This window comes from Oncorhynchus mykiss, chromosome 19 (genome assembly GCF_057628025.1).
Source record: "Oncorhynchus mykiss isolate SJ-2025 chromosome 19, ASM5762802v1, whole genome shotgun sequence".
In the NCBI taxonomy this organism is placed as follows: Eukaryota; Metazoa; Chordata; class Actinopteri; order Salmoniformes; family Salmonidae; genus Oncorhynchus; species Oncorhynchus mykiss.
The window spans coordinates 36662271-36678502 of record NC_143040.1 but is presented as its reverse complement, the minus strand read 5'-3'; the positions used below and the strand labels follow the sequence as shown (position 1 = coordinate 36678502).

Sequence of the window (16232 nt, the reverse complement as noted above, 5' to 3'; positions counted from 1 at the left end):
TGACGCTTGTGGCCGTCCTAGAGCAAAACAACTACACATACATGTTCGTATGCTACAGACGTTATCGTGAGAAGGCCGATTTTCGGGATGTCTCATGGTCTGACAAACACTGCTGTGGCTCTGCCAACTTTCAACGCAGATGCGGAAGGTCGATATTGGCGGATGCGGTGTATTGAGAGGCAGCCTATGCAAAAAGCCATGGCCTGTTCACCCCTCATCCAGAAGGCGGGGTCAGTACAGGTGCATCAAAGCTGGGACTGAGAGACTGAAAAAGAGCTTCTTTCTCAAGGAACAAACTGTTAAATAGCCATCACCAGCCGGCTACCACCCGGTTACTCAACCCTACACTTTAGAGGCTGCTGCCCTATACACATATACATATAATTACTGGCCACTGTAATAATGTTTACATACTGCTTTACTCATTTCATATGAAAAATACTAAATTCTATTCTACTGTATTTTAGTCAATGCCACTTCGACATTGCTCGTCCTAATATTTATATATTTCTCAATTCCATTCTTTTATTGTGTATTGTTGCTAGATACTACTTCACTGTTGGAGCTAGGAACACAAATATTTCGCTACACCCGAAATAACATCTGCTAAATATGCGTATGTGTATATGTGACCAATAATATTGGATATGATTTGAGGGGACTAAAAAGATTTGGCATGGGCCCTCAGATCCTCAAAAAGTTATACAGCTGCACCATTGAGAGCATCTTGACTGGCTGCATCACCGCATGGTACGGCAACTGCTTGGCATCCGATCGCAAGGCGCTTCAGAGGGTAGTGTGTATGGCCTAGTACATCACTGGAATAATGGCGCCGAAGGAGATGGCTGACGTTTTACGATTCTGTAACCAATTGTGCTATAGTGTTTTTTTTTTGCGTTATTTGTAACTGATTTTGTACATAATGTTTCTGCCATGGCTTATGACCGAAAATAGCTTATTGATATCAGGGCAGCGATTACTCACCCCGTACTGGAGGAATTCTTCATCTTCAACGAGTCGGAGGGGAAGGATTTACTTCTGACACACGACAAGGCCCTCATCCCCGTCATTCGCTGGAGGAAAAGACCGAGATATCCTGGACGATGGTCTGGGCGCTTGTCAGGATCCGTCGCCGAGAGGGTAATCTACCTTTACCATCGGGCATATTAGCCAATCAATCGATATGCACAGTAAGTTCTATATCGACATAACCTGAAAGGCCGCTCAGCAAGAAAGAAGCACCTGCTCCAAAACCACCATAAAAAAAGCCAGACTTCAGTTTGCAACTGCACATGGGGACAAAGATCGTATTTTTTGGAGAAATGTCCTCTGGTCTGATGAAACAAAATAGAACTGTTTGGCCATAATGACCATCGTTATGTTTGGAGGATAAAGGGGGAGGTTGCAAGCTGAAGAACACCATCCCAACCGTGAAGCACGGGGGTGGCAGCATCATGTTGTGGGGGTGCTTTGCTGCAGGAGGGACTGGTGCACTTCACAAAACAGATGGTATCATGAGGCAAGAAAATGATGTGGATATATGGAAGCAACATCTGAAGACATCAGTCAGGAAGTTAAAGCTTAGTCGCAAATGGGTCTTCCAAATGAACAATGACCCCAAGCATACTTCCAAAGTTGTGGCAAAATGGCTTAAGGAGACAAAGTCATGGTATTGGAGTGGCCATCACAAAGCCCTGACCTCAATCCTATAGAAAATTTGTGGGCAGAACTGAAAAAGCCTGTGCGAGCAAGGAGGCCTACAAACCTGACTCATTTACAAGAGCTCTGTCAGGAGGAATGGGCCAAAATTCACCCAACTTATTGTGGGAAGCTTGTGGAAGGCTACTCAAAATGTTTGACCCACGTTAAACAATTTAAAGGCAATGTTACCAAATACTAATTGAGGTTTTGCTTGCCTGAGGTAGAGTATCTCATAATCAGCAGTAGACCACACTATTTACCAAGAGAGTTTACATCTATATTTTTCATAGCTGTCTATATACCACCACAGACCGATGCTGGCACTAAGACCGCATTCAATAAGCTGTATACGGCCATAAGGAAAACGCTCCTTTAATGCCGGGAAACTCAAATCCGTTTTAGCTAATCTCTACCAGCATGTTAAATGTGCCAACAGAGGGAAACAAACTCTAGTCCACCTATACTCCACACACAGAGACGCTTACAAAGCTCCGTCGCCTTCCATTTCGCAAATCTGACCATAATTTTATCCTTCTGATTCCTGCTTACAAGCAAAAACTAAAGCAGTGACTCGGTCAATAAGAAAGTGGTCAAATGAAGCAGATGCTAAGCTACAGGACTGTTTTGCTTAGCACAGACAGTGCATTGATGACTTCGTCCCCACAGTGACTATACGTACATACCCCAACCAGAAGCAAGGGATTACAGGCAACATCCATACTGAGCTAAAGGGTAGAGCTGCCGCTTTCAAGGAGCGGGACTCTAACCCGGAAGCTTATAAAAAATCCCGCTATACCCTCCGACGAACCATCAAACAGGCAAAGCGTCGATACAGGCCTAAGATTGAATCATACTATACCGGCTCCGATGCGCTTCAGATGTGGCAGGGCTTGCAAACTATTGCAGACTACAAAGGGAAGCACAGCCACGAGTTGCCCAGTGAGACGAGCCTACCAGACGAGCTAAATTACTTCAATGCTCGTTCGAGGCAAATAACACTGAAACATGCATAAGAGCACAGCTGTTCCGGACGACTGTGTGATCACGCTCTCTGTAGCCATTGTGAGTAAGACCTTTCAACAGGTCAACATTCACAAGGCCTCAGGGCCAGACGGATTACCAGGACCTGTACTGACCAACTGGCAAGTGTCTTCACTAACATTTTCAACCAGTCCCTGACAGAGTTTGTAACACCTACATGTTTCAAACAGACCACCATAGTCCCTGTGCTCAAGAACACTAAGGTAACCTGCCTAAATGACTGCCGACCTGTAGCACTCACGTCTGTAGCCATGAAGTGCTTTGAAAGGCTGGTCATGGCTCACATCAACATCATTATCCCAGAAACCCTAGACCCACACCAATTTGCATACCGCCTCAACAGATCCACAGTTGATGCAGTCTCTATTGCACTCAACACTGCCATTTCCCACCTGGACAAAAGGAACACCTATGTGAGAATGCTATTCATTGACTGCAGCTCTGCATTCAACACCATAGTGCTCTCAAAGCTCATCACTAAGCTGGGACTAAACACCTCCCTCTGCAACTGGATCCTGGACTTCCTGACGGGCTGCCCCCAGGTGGTAAGGGTAGGGAACAATGCATCCGACACGCTGATCCTCAACACAGGGGCCCCTCAGGGGTGCGTGATCAGTCCCCTCATATACTCCCTGTTCACTCATGACTGCATGGTCAGCCACGACTCCAACACCATCATCAAGTTTGCCGATGACACAACAGTGGTAGGCCTGATCACTGACAAAGATGAGGGAGGAGGGAGGAGGTCAGAGACCTGGCCGTGTGGTGCCAGGACAACAACCTCTCCCTCAACGTGATCAAGACAAATTAGATGATTGTGGACTATAGGAAAAGGAGGACTGAGCACGCCCCCATTCTCATTGACGGGGCTTTAGTGGAACAGGTTGAGAGCTTCAAGTTACTTGGTGTCCACATCACTAACAAACTATCATGGTCCAAACACACTAAGACAGTCATGAAGTGGGCACGACAAAGCCTATTCCCCCTCAAGAGACTGAAAAGATTTGGCATGGGTCCTCAGATTCTCAAAAGGTTCTACAGCTGCACCATCGAGAGCATCCTGACTGGTTTCATCACTGCCTGGTATGGCAACTGCTCGGCCTCTAACCGCAAGACCCTACAGAGGGCAGTGTGTACGGCCCAGTACATCACTGGGGCCAAGCTTCCAGCCATCCATGACCTCTATACCAGGCAGTGGCAGAGGAAGGCCCTAAAAATTGTCATGGACTCCAGCCACCCAAGTCATAGACTGTTCTCTCTGCTACTGCATGGCAAGCAGGACCAGAGCGCCACATCTAGGTCCAAAAGGCTTCTTAACAGCTTCTAACCCCAAGCCATAAGACTCCTGAACATCTAATCAAAGGGCTACCCAGACCCCTCTTTCGCACTGCTGCTACTATCTGTTTATAATCTATGCATAGTTACTTTAACTCTACCTACATGTACATATTACCTAAATTACCAGGCCGTGTCAGATGAAGACAATCAAATTGTCAAAGACTCCAGCCACCCTAGTCATAGACTCTTCTATCCACAGCTAGCGGTACCGATGCACCAGGTCTGGAACCAACAGGACCCCAAACCATAAAACTGATAAATAGTTAACCATATACTGTAGCTAGCCAGACTCTCTGCATTGACCTCTTTTTGCACAACTCTTTTGACTCAACACATACTCTGCTGCTACTCTTATCTATCCTGTTGCCTAGTCACTATAGCCCTAGCTGTGTGTACATATCTACCTCAATTACCTCATACCCCTGCACACCGACTCGGTAAGGGTAACTCGTTTATACAGCATACTCATTGTGTAACGATTCCTTGTGTTATAATTGTTCCATTTTTCCCCCAGCATTTTTGGGAAGGGCCCAGCAGTAAGCATTTTACTGTTAGTCTACGCCTGTTGTTTATGAAGCATGTGACAAATAACATTTGATTTGATTTGAGTGATAATCTGGATCATATTACAGGCATTAGTCACAGATAGAAGCTTCCTCTTGAGAGGACAACTAGTTGCTAACCAGTCAATGTTCAGGTCACCCAGAAAATAGACCTCTCTGTTAACATCACACACACTATCAAGCGTTGCACACATATTATCCAAATACTGACTGCTAGCAATTGGTGGCCTATAGTAGCACCCAAAAAGAAGAACAGGAGGAAATACTAGTTCCTGTGTGTGTCTGTATTTCTGTCTGTTTCTCACACTTAGCCTCTTGTCTGTCCGTCTGTCCCTCTGAGACGATGGCTGCTTCAAAATGATGTTGTCAGTGTTGACAGACAGAGAAGGCATTCTCATCTCGTTAGACATGCCCTACTTTCCTCTGCTGTGACCCAGTAATTGTCTCCGAAACAAATTTGAACACTATTTTTAGGCAGTGGTCTAGCAGAGACACTGTGGCGACAAGACCCCTCCCCCATCTCTCTCAAATGTGGGTCTGTCTGTAAACTAGGGTAAGCGTGACGATTTCTTGTAACAGCTGTTGATAAGTCATTGACAATAATCTGCCAATGCTTTTCGTGTCATTACATTAAGCTACATGGGGGATCATAGCTATATTTGTTAAGATTCACGAGTTGATTTAAAACCTATTTTATAACCCTTTACCACGAAGGGTCGTCTTGACGGATTTGTATGAAATCATGTGACATAAAACACTACTTTTCTGTCCTTGCATTTATGGTCGTGTAAATTGTCATTATATCATATGTTAAGCATTAATCAGTTAAATTAGACATTGAACTTGAACCCTGTAAGAATCCTGGATCAAGCTGTCTGACAGTTTTTTTGTACAGAGATTTCAGATATGCAGTGTAACTATGCAACATTTCGTATCTCCTTATGTTACTGGGTGAAAACAGTTTTCATGGGCACACAAATCCCAAATAATAAATGTGATTGCAAAATCCAATGCTTTAAACCGATAAAGTCACCTTCCCTTGATACTTAAAACGTGATCTGATCAGGGAAGGGATTTTCTGAATGACAAACAGCTGCTGTGATGACGCATGCAATGCAACACCAGGCCAAGTGCTGGGAAAAAGGTGTTTGTGAAGGAATGTCCAGAATATGTTGGTGTCTCATTGATTCCCCCGGTGAAGACAGTTGTGCCTGGATCAACGCTGGATCTAATATCCCTAGAGAATTGATGTTGATCATCTGTTGTTGTCTGCGTGATTTGCAGCAGTATCCCGTTAGATTTAACAGAGAAAGCATCAAGGTCATGCGTTCACGTTTTCATATGTTCCTGTGCCTCGGATTGGACACCGAGTCTACCGTGCGCAATCGTGTAGGATAGACTATTGCACAACACCCAACGCTAATCCGATTAATTATTTGGGATATAATGACAACAAATGACATAGCCTAGTGGGCTTCTACACAATATGATCTGGTAATGAAATAACATGACATACATTTTGTTTTCCATTGTTACACCTTGAATTTTAAACATTACAAGGGGCCTGAAGGAGCCTACATGAACTTGGAGTACTTGAATAGGCCTACCTTGTAATGTTTTATAAAAAAAAATATTGAATCCGTTTTAGCGAGAGATGGCAAACTTTCGTTTGTTTCCCACGACTTCAATTGGAGGGTGTCATTGCGCTACTCTGTTGAGGTAAAACCATGTGAGGTGCTTTCTTCAACTTGGCTTCCCGTAGAAGTCCTCCCGTTAAAAAAGGAACCAGGTCCCTTTCTCATTATTAAAACAGTGATGGTGAGAATCAAATGTTAAGATAAATGCTACTGGTATTCATGGCTATATTATGCCAGGAATACCAGTACATCACTAACTGATTTGTTGGTTAAAGGCTTGTACAGTAAGTAAGCATTTCACGGTAAGCTCTACACCTGTTGTATTCGGGGCATGTGACAAATACAATTGGATTTGATTCAATGCCTGCGTCGGCCACACAGATAGGCAGCAGAAGAATCAGGTTCTATAATAGGCCCTACATGTACAATTATATACATTTTTACAATTGTATAACATTAAGTTATTGAAAAAGTCCTTGAAGTTGACCTGCCAATGTCTGTATGAACCTTGCTTAAAGGATGTACACCTGCTCTTTCCATTACATAGACTGACCAGGTGAATCCATGTGAAAGCTATGATCCCTTTTGATGTCACTCAATATTAGGAAGGTGCTCCTAATGTTTGGCGTAGTCAGTGTATAGTCCTAAACCTATCTTGACGTATAGGTGGATTTATGGGCCAATTTGCATACATTCACTTTTATTCCTCTAAGTACACATGTGGACCTGTATGAAAATCATTTTTTTATTTTAGTTTCAAACCATTTAGAAATGTTTATCCCAATGTGACACATAGGCCCCATTATTTACAGAAAGACACATGACCTCTACTTCGAACATTTTGGAAATGAAATGAATACATTTCCTCACTAAGAAGAGGTGTAAATCAGGTGATGTACTTATCTTAAAAGAGTAATGGCTTGACATAAATATACGACATAGATATACAATGACATAGATTTACAATGTAGTTAAATCACGCCCCCGATAATCCCAGCCAGATAATCTCGTTTGGGTCTGCTATGGGGTCATTGGGTTCGGGAATCTCTGTGCTCCTGTTGGAACAGAGTTGTAAACACTTTTCTTTACAGACTGAAATGGTTTCTAGGGGCGAGTCCCCACGTCAATGTAGTATCCAAACAAAATTAAAGATTTCCTTCCTTTGACAAAAAGCCAACATTCCTCTCGTATTTCTGTGCTGCTGTAATGCGTTGAAGAACTCTACAAATGAGTTACAGCACTCAATGAATGCCCAGCCAGTTGAGTTCACAGGGTTTCCGACTGTAACCCGTTCAGTGCTGAGTAATACTAGAACCAACAAAAGGTTATTTGTGCAGCGTTACTGTATCGACTCAGGTGTACAGCTACAATGGTTATGGGAGGGAGCCTAACAGGACCTCAGGCTATTGAAGCACGTGATACAAATATACTGAGTTGTGATTTTTCTTTCAACTAAAGGTTAAAGTGATGCAGTGGAATAGAATAGATGTTACTTAATTATCCGCAAAGGGGACATGTTCAAACATTTCTAATAACGTGAAGTGATTGGCAATAATATCAACACTCAAATATAACCTTCCCATTGTCTTGATTTATCGTCTTCCTTTGCCTGCAGGTGGAGGGCAGTGTGTCTGTGAAGGAGAGTGTGGTCGGAGGTGGGTGCAACAGTCGCACCGGGCTGGCAGCGGAGAGAGAGAGACAGTCTGTGTCTGTGGCGCAGGTGCACAATGGAGTGGTGAGCAGTGGGCATGCAGACAGAGACAGAACCCAGGCTGGTGCCCGCTGCTGCCCGAAGCAGGACAGGAAAGCTTCAGAGAAGAACGGGTTACCAGGCGCCCCTGGTACCCCCAGTGCCCCTGCCAGCCGGGCTGAGGACGCCCCCCCCGAAACCCACACCCTCCTATGTCAGAGCCGGAGCCTGAGTCCCCCCTCCCTGGAGAACGGGTTTCTACTGAGCCGGGAGCCGAGCCGGGACGAGCAGGACGACTCTGAAAAGGACAAAGAGGAGACTCTGCCAACTCCGCCGCGCAAGAAACGAGGCAGGCGGAAACTGGAGCGCCCAACGAAATGTGAGTCGTGTCTCCTGCTTGGTTATATTATTATCTTCGTTCTCACTACTTTCTTGGCACAGCCAGCTCTGCTCTGGCACCACTGACGGCCAATGCCAAAGGAATGAAAATGAACAATGAATTCGCATTGAATGGATGTGAGCGGTTTCATGTTACTTGCTGTGGCCATTTTGAATTATTCTTTGGTCGTGTTCAATATGGATGAATTTAACACAGCAATGTAAAACATTTGAAATAACTTGTAATAGAAAGGGGGAGAGTGAGAGAGTCCTGCTCACTGCCAGTCTGTTGTCATGACGTAGAGATTAACCAATTTGCTAGCTTCCCCTCTCCCGCGTCGTGTTCATTAGGTCACACCATAGCAAAACTGGACAGGTGTTTCAGTTAGGTGCCTAATGAACTTTACCCTGGTCACCTCTGTGGCCCCCCTCTTGTCTCTCTCCTCTCTCCTTCTCTTCCCTCTTCTCAGAGGTGCAGCCAGGCTATGACCTCCGTGTTCCTCTCCCACTCTCCCTCCCCCTCTCGCCCTCTTCTCTCCCATCCCCCTACACCCCCTCTCTCTCAGAGAGGTGCAGCCTGGGTGTGACCTTGATGAGGAGTAGAGTAAATAAAGCCCTGATAGAGCCCAGAGTAGAGAGAAGAGAGAGAGAGGAGAGCTTCCGTCTCCTGGCAACCTGCCTTCCTGCCCCTGTTCTGTTCTGTTGGGGCTGTGTGTGTGTGTGTGTGTGTGTGTGTGTGTGTGTGTGTGTGTGTGTGTGTGTGTGTGTGTGTGTGTGTGTGTGTGTGCCCTTGTTCTGTAGGGGCCGTGCTCAGAGAAGAGCTCAGGCTCAGGGAGCAGGTCTGGTGTGTGTTGTTGTGGCCGCTGCTCCTTGCGCTCTGTGTGTGTGTGTGTCTCTGTCTCTGTCGGGGGCACGCCAGGTGGATGGCACACAGCCCAGAGCAGAGCCACTTACACACTGAGTCTGCACTCTAATAACCTGATACACACACTGCCCTACATGCTGTGTAGCCAGCTTCCTATCTAAATGTACCTCTCCAAAACTGCATTGCAAAATCAGTACTGGATGAATGATACAGGGATTGTATTTGGTTGTGCACATTCATTTGAAATGTAAATCACACTTTCACTGGAGTGAATAATACTGCTGTAGATAATTCAGTGTGATTATTCCGCATTCAATTAATACATTAGCTATACATTGATTAATGAATTAATCTCAGAGGAAGAGGAGAGGATGAGAGTATGGTGGATGGATGGATAGATAGGTGGAGGGATGGATCGAGGAGCGAGAGAGGGAGGGATGGATCGATAGATAATAGGCTGAATGGAAGGAGGGGGTTCTGCCATCCATCTGAAGGGCACAGCAGAGGAAGGATTGCAGCTTAGAGAGGAGGAGAAACAGAGGAATGGCATGAGCGCTAGCAACACGAGTGCTGGAGGCAAGGTATAGGATGCCTCCCAAATGCACACTGTTCCTCATTTAGTGCACTATATAGGGAATAGGGTAACATTTGGGACAGATATATAGTAGCAGGTAGCCTAGTGGTTAAGAGCATTGGGCCAGTAACCAAAGGGTTGCTGGTTCAAATCCCAGAGCCAGCAAGTTGGAAAAATCTGCCGTTGTGCCCTTGAGCAAGGCAGTTAACCCCTAACAACAACTGTTCCCCTGGCACTGATGACATGGACGCAGATTAAGGTAGCCCCCCATGACTAGATATCCCCTGTGCGTGACGCCAGCCAGCTCTCCCTTCTCTCCTCTCCTTGCATCGCAACAGAAACTCCCTGATCTTGGTAGCAGCCCCCAAAGTAAAGTAACCCCCACTCTGCCTGCCTCGCCCACTGGTTATGTGGTAACGTATTCACATTGAGGAAGCACAGAGAGAGAGGCGGACAGGGAAAGGGAGAGAGGAAAATAGAGAGAGAGACAGAGAAAAGACAGAGAGGGGGGAAAGTGAGGTGGAGGCAGAAATCGAGAGTTTACCCAAGGGACCAAGTTGAAGAGAGACAGAGAGAAAAAAAAAGAGAGAGGATAGGGTACTTCAGTGACAACACTGGGATAGTTGAAGGAGAAAACATGGGTTTCCCAAAAGGCATCTATTATCATATAGTGCACTACTTTTGACCAGGGCCCATTTGGGCCAAAGCCATGCTATAAGGACACTGCCCCAGGCCTTTCAGAGCTCCAGTGTTGTAATGGGGCTGAATGATACAACTCTTAAGACTACTGTGTTTAAACTGGGCCGAAATGAGTCTATAGTAATAATGTGGTTGTATTCTGTGTTTATCATTGTGTCAATCTGTTACGTGCAGCAACTAAATGCAATATTGTTTTACATTTTCAATAGACATTGAAGGCTGATATGAGAACGATGTATAGTTTTTGCAACTGTGTTTAACAACAAAACCGACACATGTGCAACTATGGGGCATAACAGATGGAGTTGGCTTAGAACAGATGCAAACCGAGATCTACGGTGCCAATTTAATTTATTTTTAATTTTTTTACACTACTTGGAATACATTAACCAATAAAAAACATTTCTGTAGCAATGGAGGTTTGGCTATAGACCCAATACATTATCACTGCATATTGGCTATGCTTGAATTGCCCTGCCAATGTTGTTCTTCTCAGACCATTTTCTCTATATTTAATAATTATTTTTTTAATTACAGTAGGTACAGTGCCTTGCGAAAGTATTCGGCCCCCTTGAACTTTGCGACCTTTTGCCACATTTCAGGCTTCAAACATAAAGATATAAAACTGTATTTTTTTTGTGAAGAATCAACAACAAGTGGGACACAATCATGAAGTGGAACGACATTTATTGGATATTTCAAACTTTTTTAACAAATCAAAAACTGAAAAATTGGGCGTGCAAAATTATTCAGCCCCCTTTTAAGTTAATACTTTGTAGCGCCACCTTTTGCTGCGATTACAGCTGTAAGTCGCTTGGGGTATGTCTCTATCAGTTTTGCACATCGAGAGACTGAAATGTTTTCCCATTCCTCCTTGCAAAACAGCTCGAGCTCAGTGAGGTTGGATGGAGAGCATTTGTGAACAGCAGTTTTCAGTTCTTTCCACAAATTCTCGATTGGATTCAGGTCTGGACTTTGACTTGGCCATTCTAACACCTGGATATGTTTATTTTTGAACCATTCCATTGTAGATTTTGCTTTATGTTTTGGATCATTGTCTTGTTGGAAGACAAATCTCCGTCCCAGTCTCAGGTCTTTTGCAGACTCCATCAGGTTTTCTTCCAGAATGGTCCTGTATTTGGCTCCATCCATCTTCCCATCAATTTTAACCATCTTCCCTGTCCCTGCTGAAGAAAAGCAGGCCCAAACCATGATGCTGCCACCACCATGTTTGACAGTGGGGATGGTGTGTTCAGCTGTGTTGCTTTTACGGCAAACATAACGTTTTGCATTGTTGCCAAAAAGTTCAATTTTGGTTTCATCTGACCAGAGCACCTTCTTCCACATGTTTGGTGTGTCTCCCAGGTGGCTTGTGGCAAACTTTAAACGACACTTTTTATGGATATCTTTAAGAAATGGCTTTCTTCTTGCCACTCTTCCATAAAGGCCAGATTTGTGCAATATACGACTTATTGTTGTCCTATGGACAGAGTCTCCCACCTCAGCTGTAGATCTCTGCAGTTCATCCAGAGTGATCATGGGTCTCTTGGCTGCATCTCTGATAAGTCTTCTCCTTGTATGAGCTGAAAGTTTAGAGGGATGGCCAGGTCTTGGTAGATTTGCAGTGGTCTGATACTCCTTCCATTTCAATATTATCGCTTGCACGGTGCTCCTTGGGATGTTTAAAGCTTGGGAAATCTTTTTGTATCCAAATCCGGCTTTAAACTTCTGCACAACAGTATCTCGGACCTGCCTGGTGTGTTCCTTGTTCTTCATGATGCTCTCGGCGCTTTTAACGGACCTCTGAGACTATCACAGTGCAGGTGCATTTATACGGAGACTTGATTACACACAGGTGGATTGTATTTATCATCATTAGTCATTTAGGTCAACATTGGATCATTCAGAGATCCTCACTGAACTTCTGGAGAGGGTTTGCTGCACTGAAAGTAAAGAGGCTGAATAATTTTGCACGGCCAATTTTTCAGTTTTTGATTTGTTAAAAAAGTTTGAAATATCCAATAAATGTCGTTCCACTTCATGATTGTGTCCCACTTGTTGTTGATTCCTCACAAAAAAATACAGTTTTATATCTTTATGTTTGAAGCCTGGAATGTGGCAAAAGGTCGCAAAGTTCAAGGGGGCCGAATACTTTCGCAAGGCACTGTATATGATCACACCGGTAATAGAGAATTTGTTGCATTACTTGTGAGGCACGGCTAAGTGAGGATAATAATTTGCTTCTTTAAAAATATGTTTTTTACTGGACTTATGGCCTGAATCTGATGGTGAGTCTGATGCCCCGTTTACATCGTGACGTATTTCATTACGCCGTATGTCATCTTCACAGAGTCTTGCCCCACTTCTGAAAGGACAAGTGTAGTGTTTGTAATACAAGATGGAGGAGAGCCTGTCTCGTCAGAGATGTATTTATTTTGAGATTGCAAAATATGACCTTTTCATTCAAGACAAGATACATGTATTGTTTCAGGTGACAATAAAACAGATTTTGTTTAGTTATTAGCTAGCTAGCTAAACGCTAGGCTAGGTTGAAGATACCATTGTATTTAGCGACCTCCACCTAATATTATCAAAAACCAACATCATTACCATCACAATAAACTTAAACGGGAGGCAACAGTCATATAATATAATTGGCTTAACAGCCCATGTGTATTATTTAACATTACTATTAAAATAGTACACACTTATAGCGATGGGTAAATGTTTTTAAGTTGCTAGCTATCCCATAAAGCCATCACTGAATACCACATACTGTGTTTTCATCTTCTCTGGTTTGGTAACTTCCTGTTCTTCGACAGACTCTGACTGGACCAAAGGAGACGCAAAGTTTGAAAAATGTCAAAGTATGCAGCGTCCGTCTCGAGCCTTCAACCATAAGGGGGCGTTGCGTTTCCACTCCGTTCTGGAAGTCCCCTTTAAAATGCGTGACATCCGGCGCAACACAACGGAGTGCTTATGGGTGATGTGAACGAGGCTCGAGGGGAGGGAGGGAGCAGCGTAGCCCTGTGTTATTTCTCCCTCATGCACCGACTCATGTTGTTACTCCAATGAGAAAGTGAAATGTTCCTAGGTTATAAAAAAAAGACACAAGCTGTTAATAATAACAACGCAAGCTTATACTTATACTCAAGCTTATAACACTTTGCTATACTTATTAATTGCAGCTGCAGTGCTGGTTGTAGCATGAGTGGAAGTAGGGGGAACACACATTTTCTGGCTCATAAAAGTGTTAAACGAAGTGCTGACGGTGCTGAATAACAACGTAAACTTACTCATAAATACAGCAGCTCTTTGCGTGAGCATGATTTTCGTGACGTTGTCAGCTAACCTATCTATGAAGACATGTAATTGTTGTTGTGAGTGTTTGTGAGGGAGTTGCTTTTCGCTTGGACCTTCTCCCTCGCTCAGCCTCTTGCTGCTGTAATGTGTGTGGTTAAAAACTCTTCATGAATCATGAATCCTAGTGGCCTAGTGAGTCTTCTAGTTTTCTAGTTGGGTAGCATCCATGCTCCTTGGCTAACCTCTGCTCTGCTCTGCTGAGCGCAGGCACGAAAACAATGCTGCTTAGGAATGGCTAACACGCCTTTGTAGTTACAGCAGAACTGGGTTCAAATACTATTCAAAATAATTTCAAATGCTTTATCTGGGCTTGATTGAGCTTGACCGGTATAATGTAACCAATAGAATAGTTGCAGGAGTACAAGCCCCACCCGTATCCAGACAGGCTAGAGCAAGTGCCAAAAGTATTTGAAATATTCTGAATAGTGTTTGAACCCAGGGCTGACTTACAAACCTCAGTAACTCACTTCATTCAACACCAGATATGTGGGAAAACCCCATGACTGTGTCCCAAATTGCACTCTATTCCCTATGTAGTTCACTACATTTGACCAGGACCCATAGGGCTCTGGTCAAAAGTAGTGTCCTATGTAAGATATAGGGTGCCATTTGGGAAAAGTGACAGTTTCAGAAGTTAGATTTTATAGTATTAGTGGAGGAGAGGGAGTAGGCTTAACTACATTTTATTACTGGAGGCTAGAGGAAATATTTTTTTGTGCAGCATTTAGCCTGCAGGAAGTGTGTCAGTTTCCTTTTCTGTACAGTTTTATCACACTACCAACGGCAATTTGCCTTTGTACTTTCAAGCCAGGTATAATGTTGGAGGTATATGTTGAGGCTCAGCGCCCTATTTTCTATCCACACGCTCACACACATGAACACACACACACAGGATAGACATTTTCAACGAAACACTGTGCTCAAACAGGAAATGCAATACATATTTATTTGGGGTGAGGTGTAGATAGGAAACATACAGAAACATTCAGTCAGGCCAGGGAGTTGATACATATAGGAGTGATTAGGAGATTAGTTTCCAGTGTACTTCATTTGATAGTGCCCTTATGTTGAAGTAGTGAAGAAAAGTGCTGAGGCTACTATCACTGCTATTACTATTTCAATGAAGTCATTGGAACGACATTGTTGCAGAATTCATGCAGCAAGTTGTGATTCATTATGAAGGAGGCGGAGTGTTTTAACCCTATCCCAAAGCTTAACCTTTACCTTAACCATTTGGAATGAGTGCCTAACCTTAACCCTTAATGTAGTGCACATAGGTGCCATTTGCCTGCCGTTTCGCCCTTGAGCAAGGTAACGCTACTTGACCCCCCAACAACAACAGCTCCCCGAGCGCCCAGTGTGGCAGCCCCCGCACCTCTCCAAAACCTCTATAGGTATGCGTGTCTTTCGGAGGGGTTGGGTTAAAAGCGGAAGCACAATTTCGGGTTGGACCTGGTGTGCAATTAACTAATAAAGTGATCTTCATGTTAGCGTAATCAAAATGGCATGTACCATTGGCCACCAGTTGGTGTAGCGCACGTGTCCACACTAGCCCGATTTCATCAAGTGTGTGGAGATCGCAGAAGAGATTTTATGTGGGCCTCCAGTGGCCTACAGTCATACAAGAGAAGCAGTGAGTATGTGACAGTGTTGTTGTTTTTTTCTGCTTAGTGTCAAGGGGTTGTGAGGTGGGAGGAGCTATGGTAATAACAGCCAGCTGTGGCTCTCCTCTCATCTCCACTCCTCTCCTCCCCCTCTTCTCCTCTCCACTCCCCCTCTTCTCTTCCCTCCACTCTCCTCACGGTGTGTAAAAATAGAAATCATCCAAAGTCAAACATTAGACTGTTAAAACATTTGCATGGAGAAAAGAACCAGGTCTGGATGGATTTCCCATAAAAATGTATTCAACATTCTGGGACAAAGTTGTGCCGTATTTACTCAAATGACAACACTCAATTCAGTACTTCCTAGTTCCATGTATCAAACAGTTATTTCAGTTGTATTTAAAACAGGAACATCTGGAGAGACACTTGCAGATTACAGACCTATACAGTAAGTTAAATCAATTGTGAATAAAATATCAACAAAACTCATAAGCAACAGAATAGCAAAAGTCTTGCCAGACCAGATACATATGAATCCAACGGGATTCATTAAAAATAGATAGTTAGAAACAAATACAACAACATGTTTTAGTATAATACAATACGCGAAAAAACAAGATGTAGATTTATCAATATTGGCTGTTGATGCTGAAATGGCTTTCGACCATATTGTATGGCCTTTTCTATTCAAAACTTTGGAAGCCTTCAACTTTCCAGCTAAAATGTAAAAAATCATACAAATATGATATAAATATCCTAAAGCAAAAATATACACAAAA

General features: G+C 43.7%; 1 protein-coding gene across 10 annotated transcripts in view; it reads left to right on the top strand.

Annotated features, from left to right (window-relative positions):
• LOC110497603 (DNA (cytosine-5)-methyltransferase 3A) overlaps positions 1 to 16232 on the top strand; it is a 68622-nt gene that overhangs the window by 12173 nt on the left and 40217 nt on the right. For all 10 annotated transcript variants that reach the window (XM_090210881.1, XM_090210878.1, XM_090210880.1 and 7 more), the window contains exon 4: positions 7896 to 8349. In XM_090210881.1, the coding sequence (XP_090067007.1) occupies positions 7896 to 8349 (454 nt within the window). The remainder of the gene's footprint in view (positions 1 to 7895; positions 8350 to 16232) is intronic.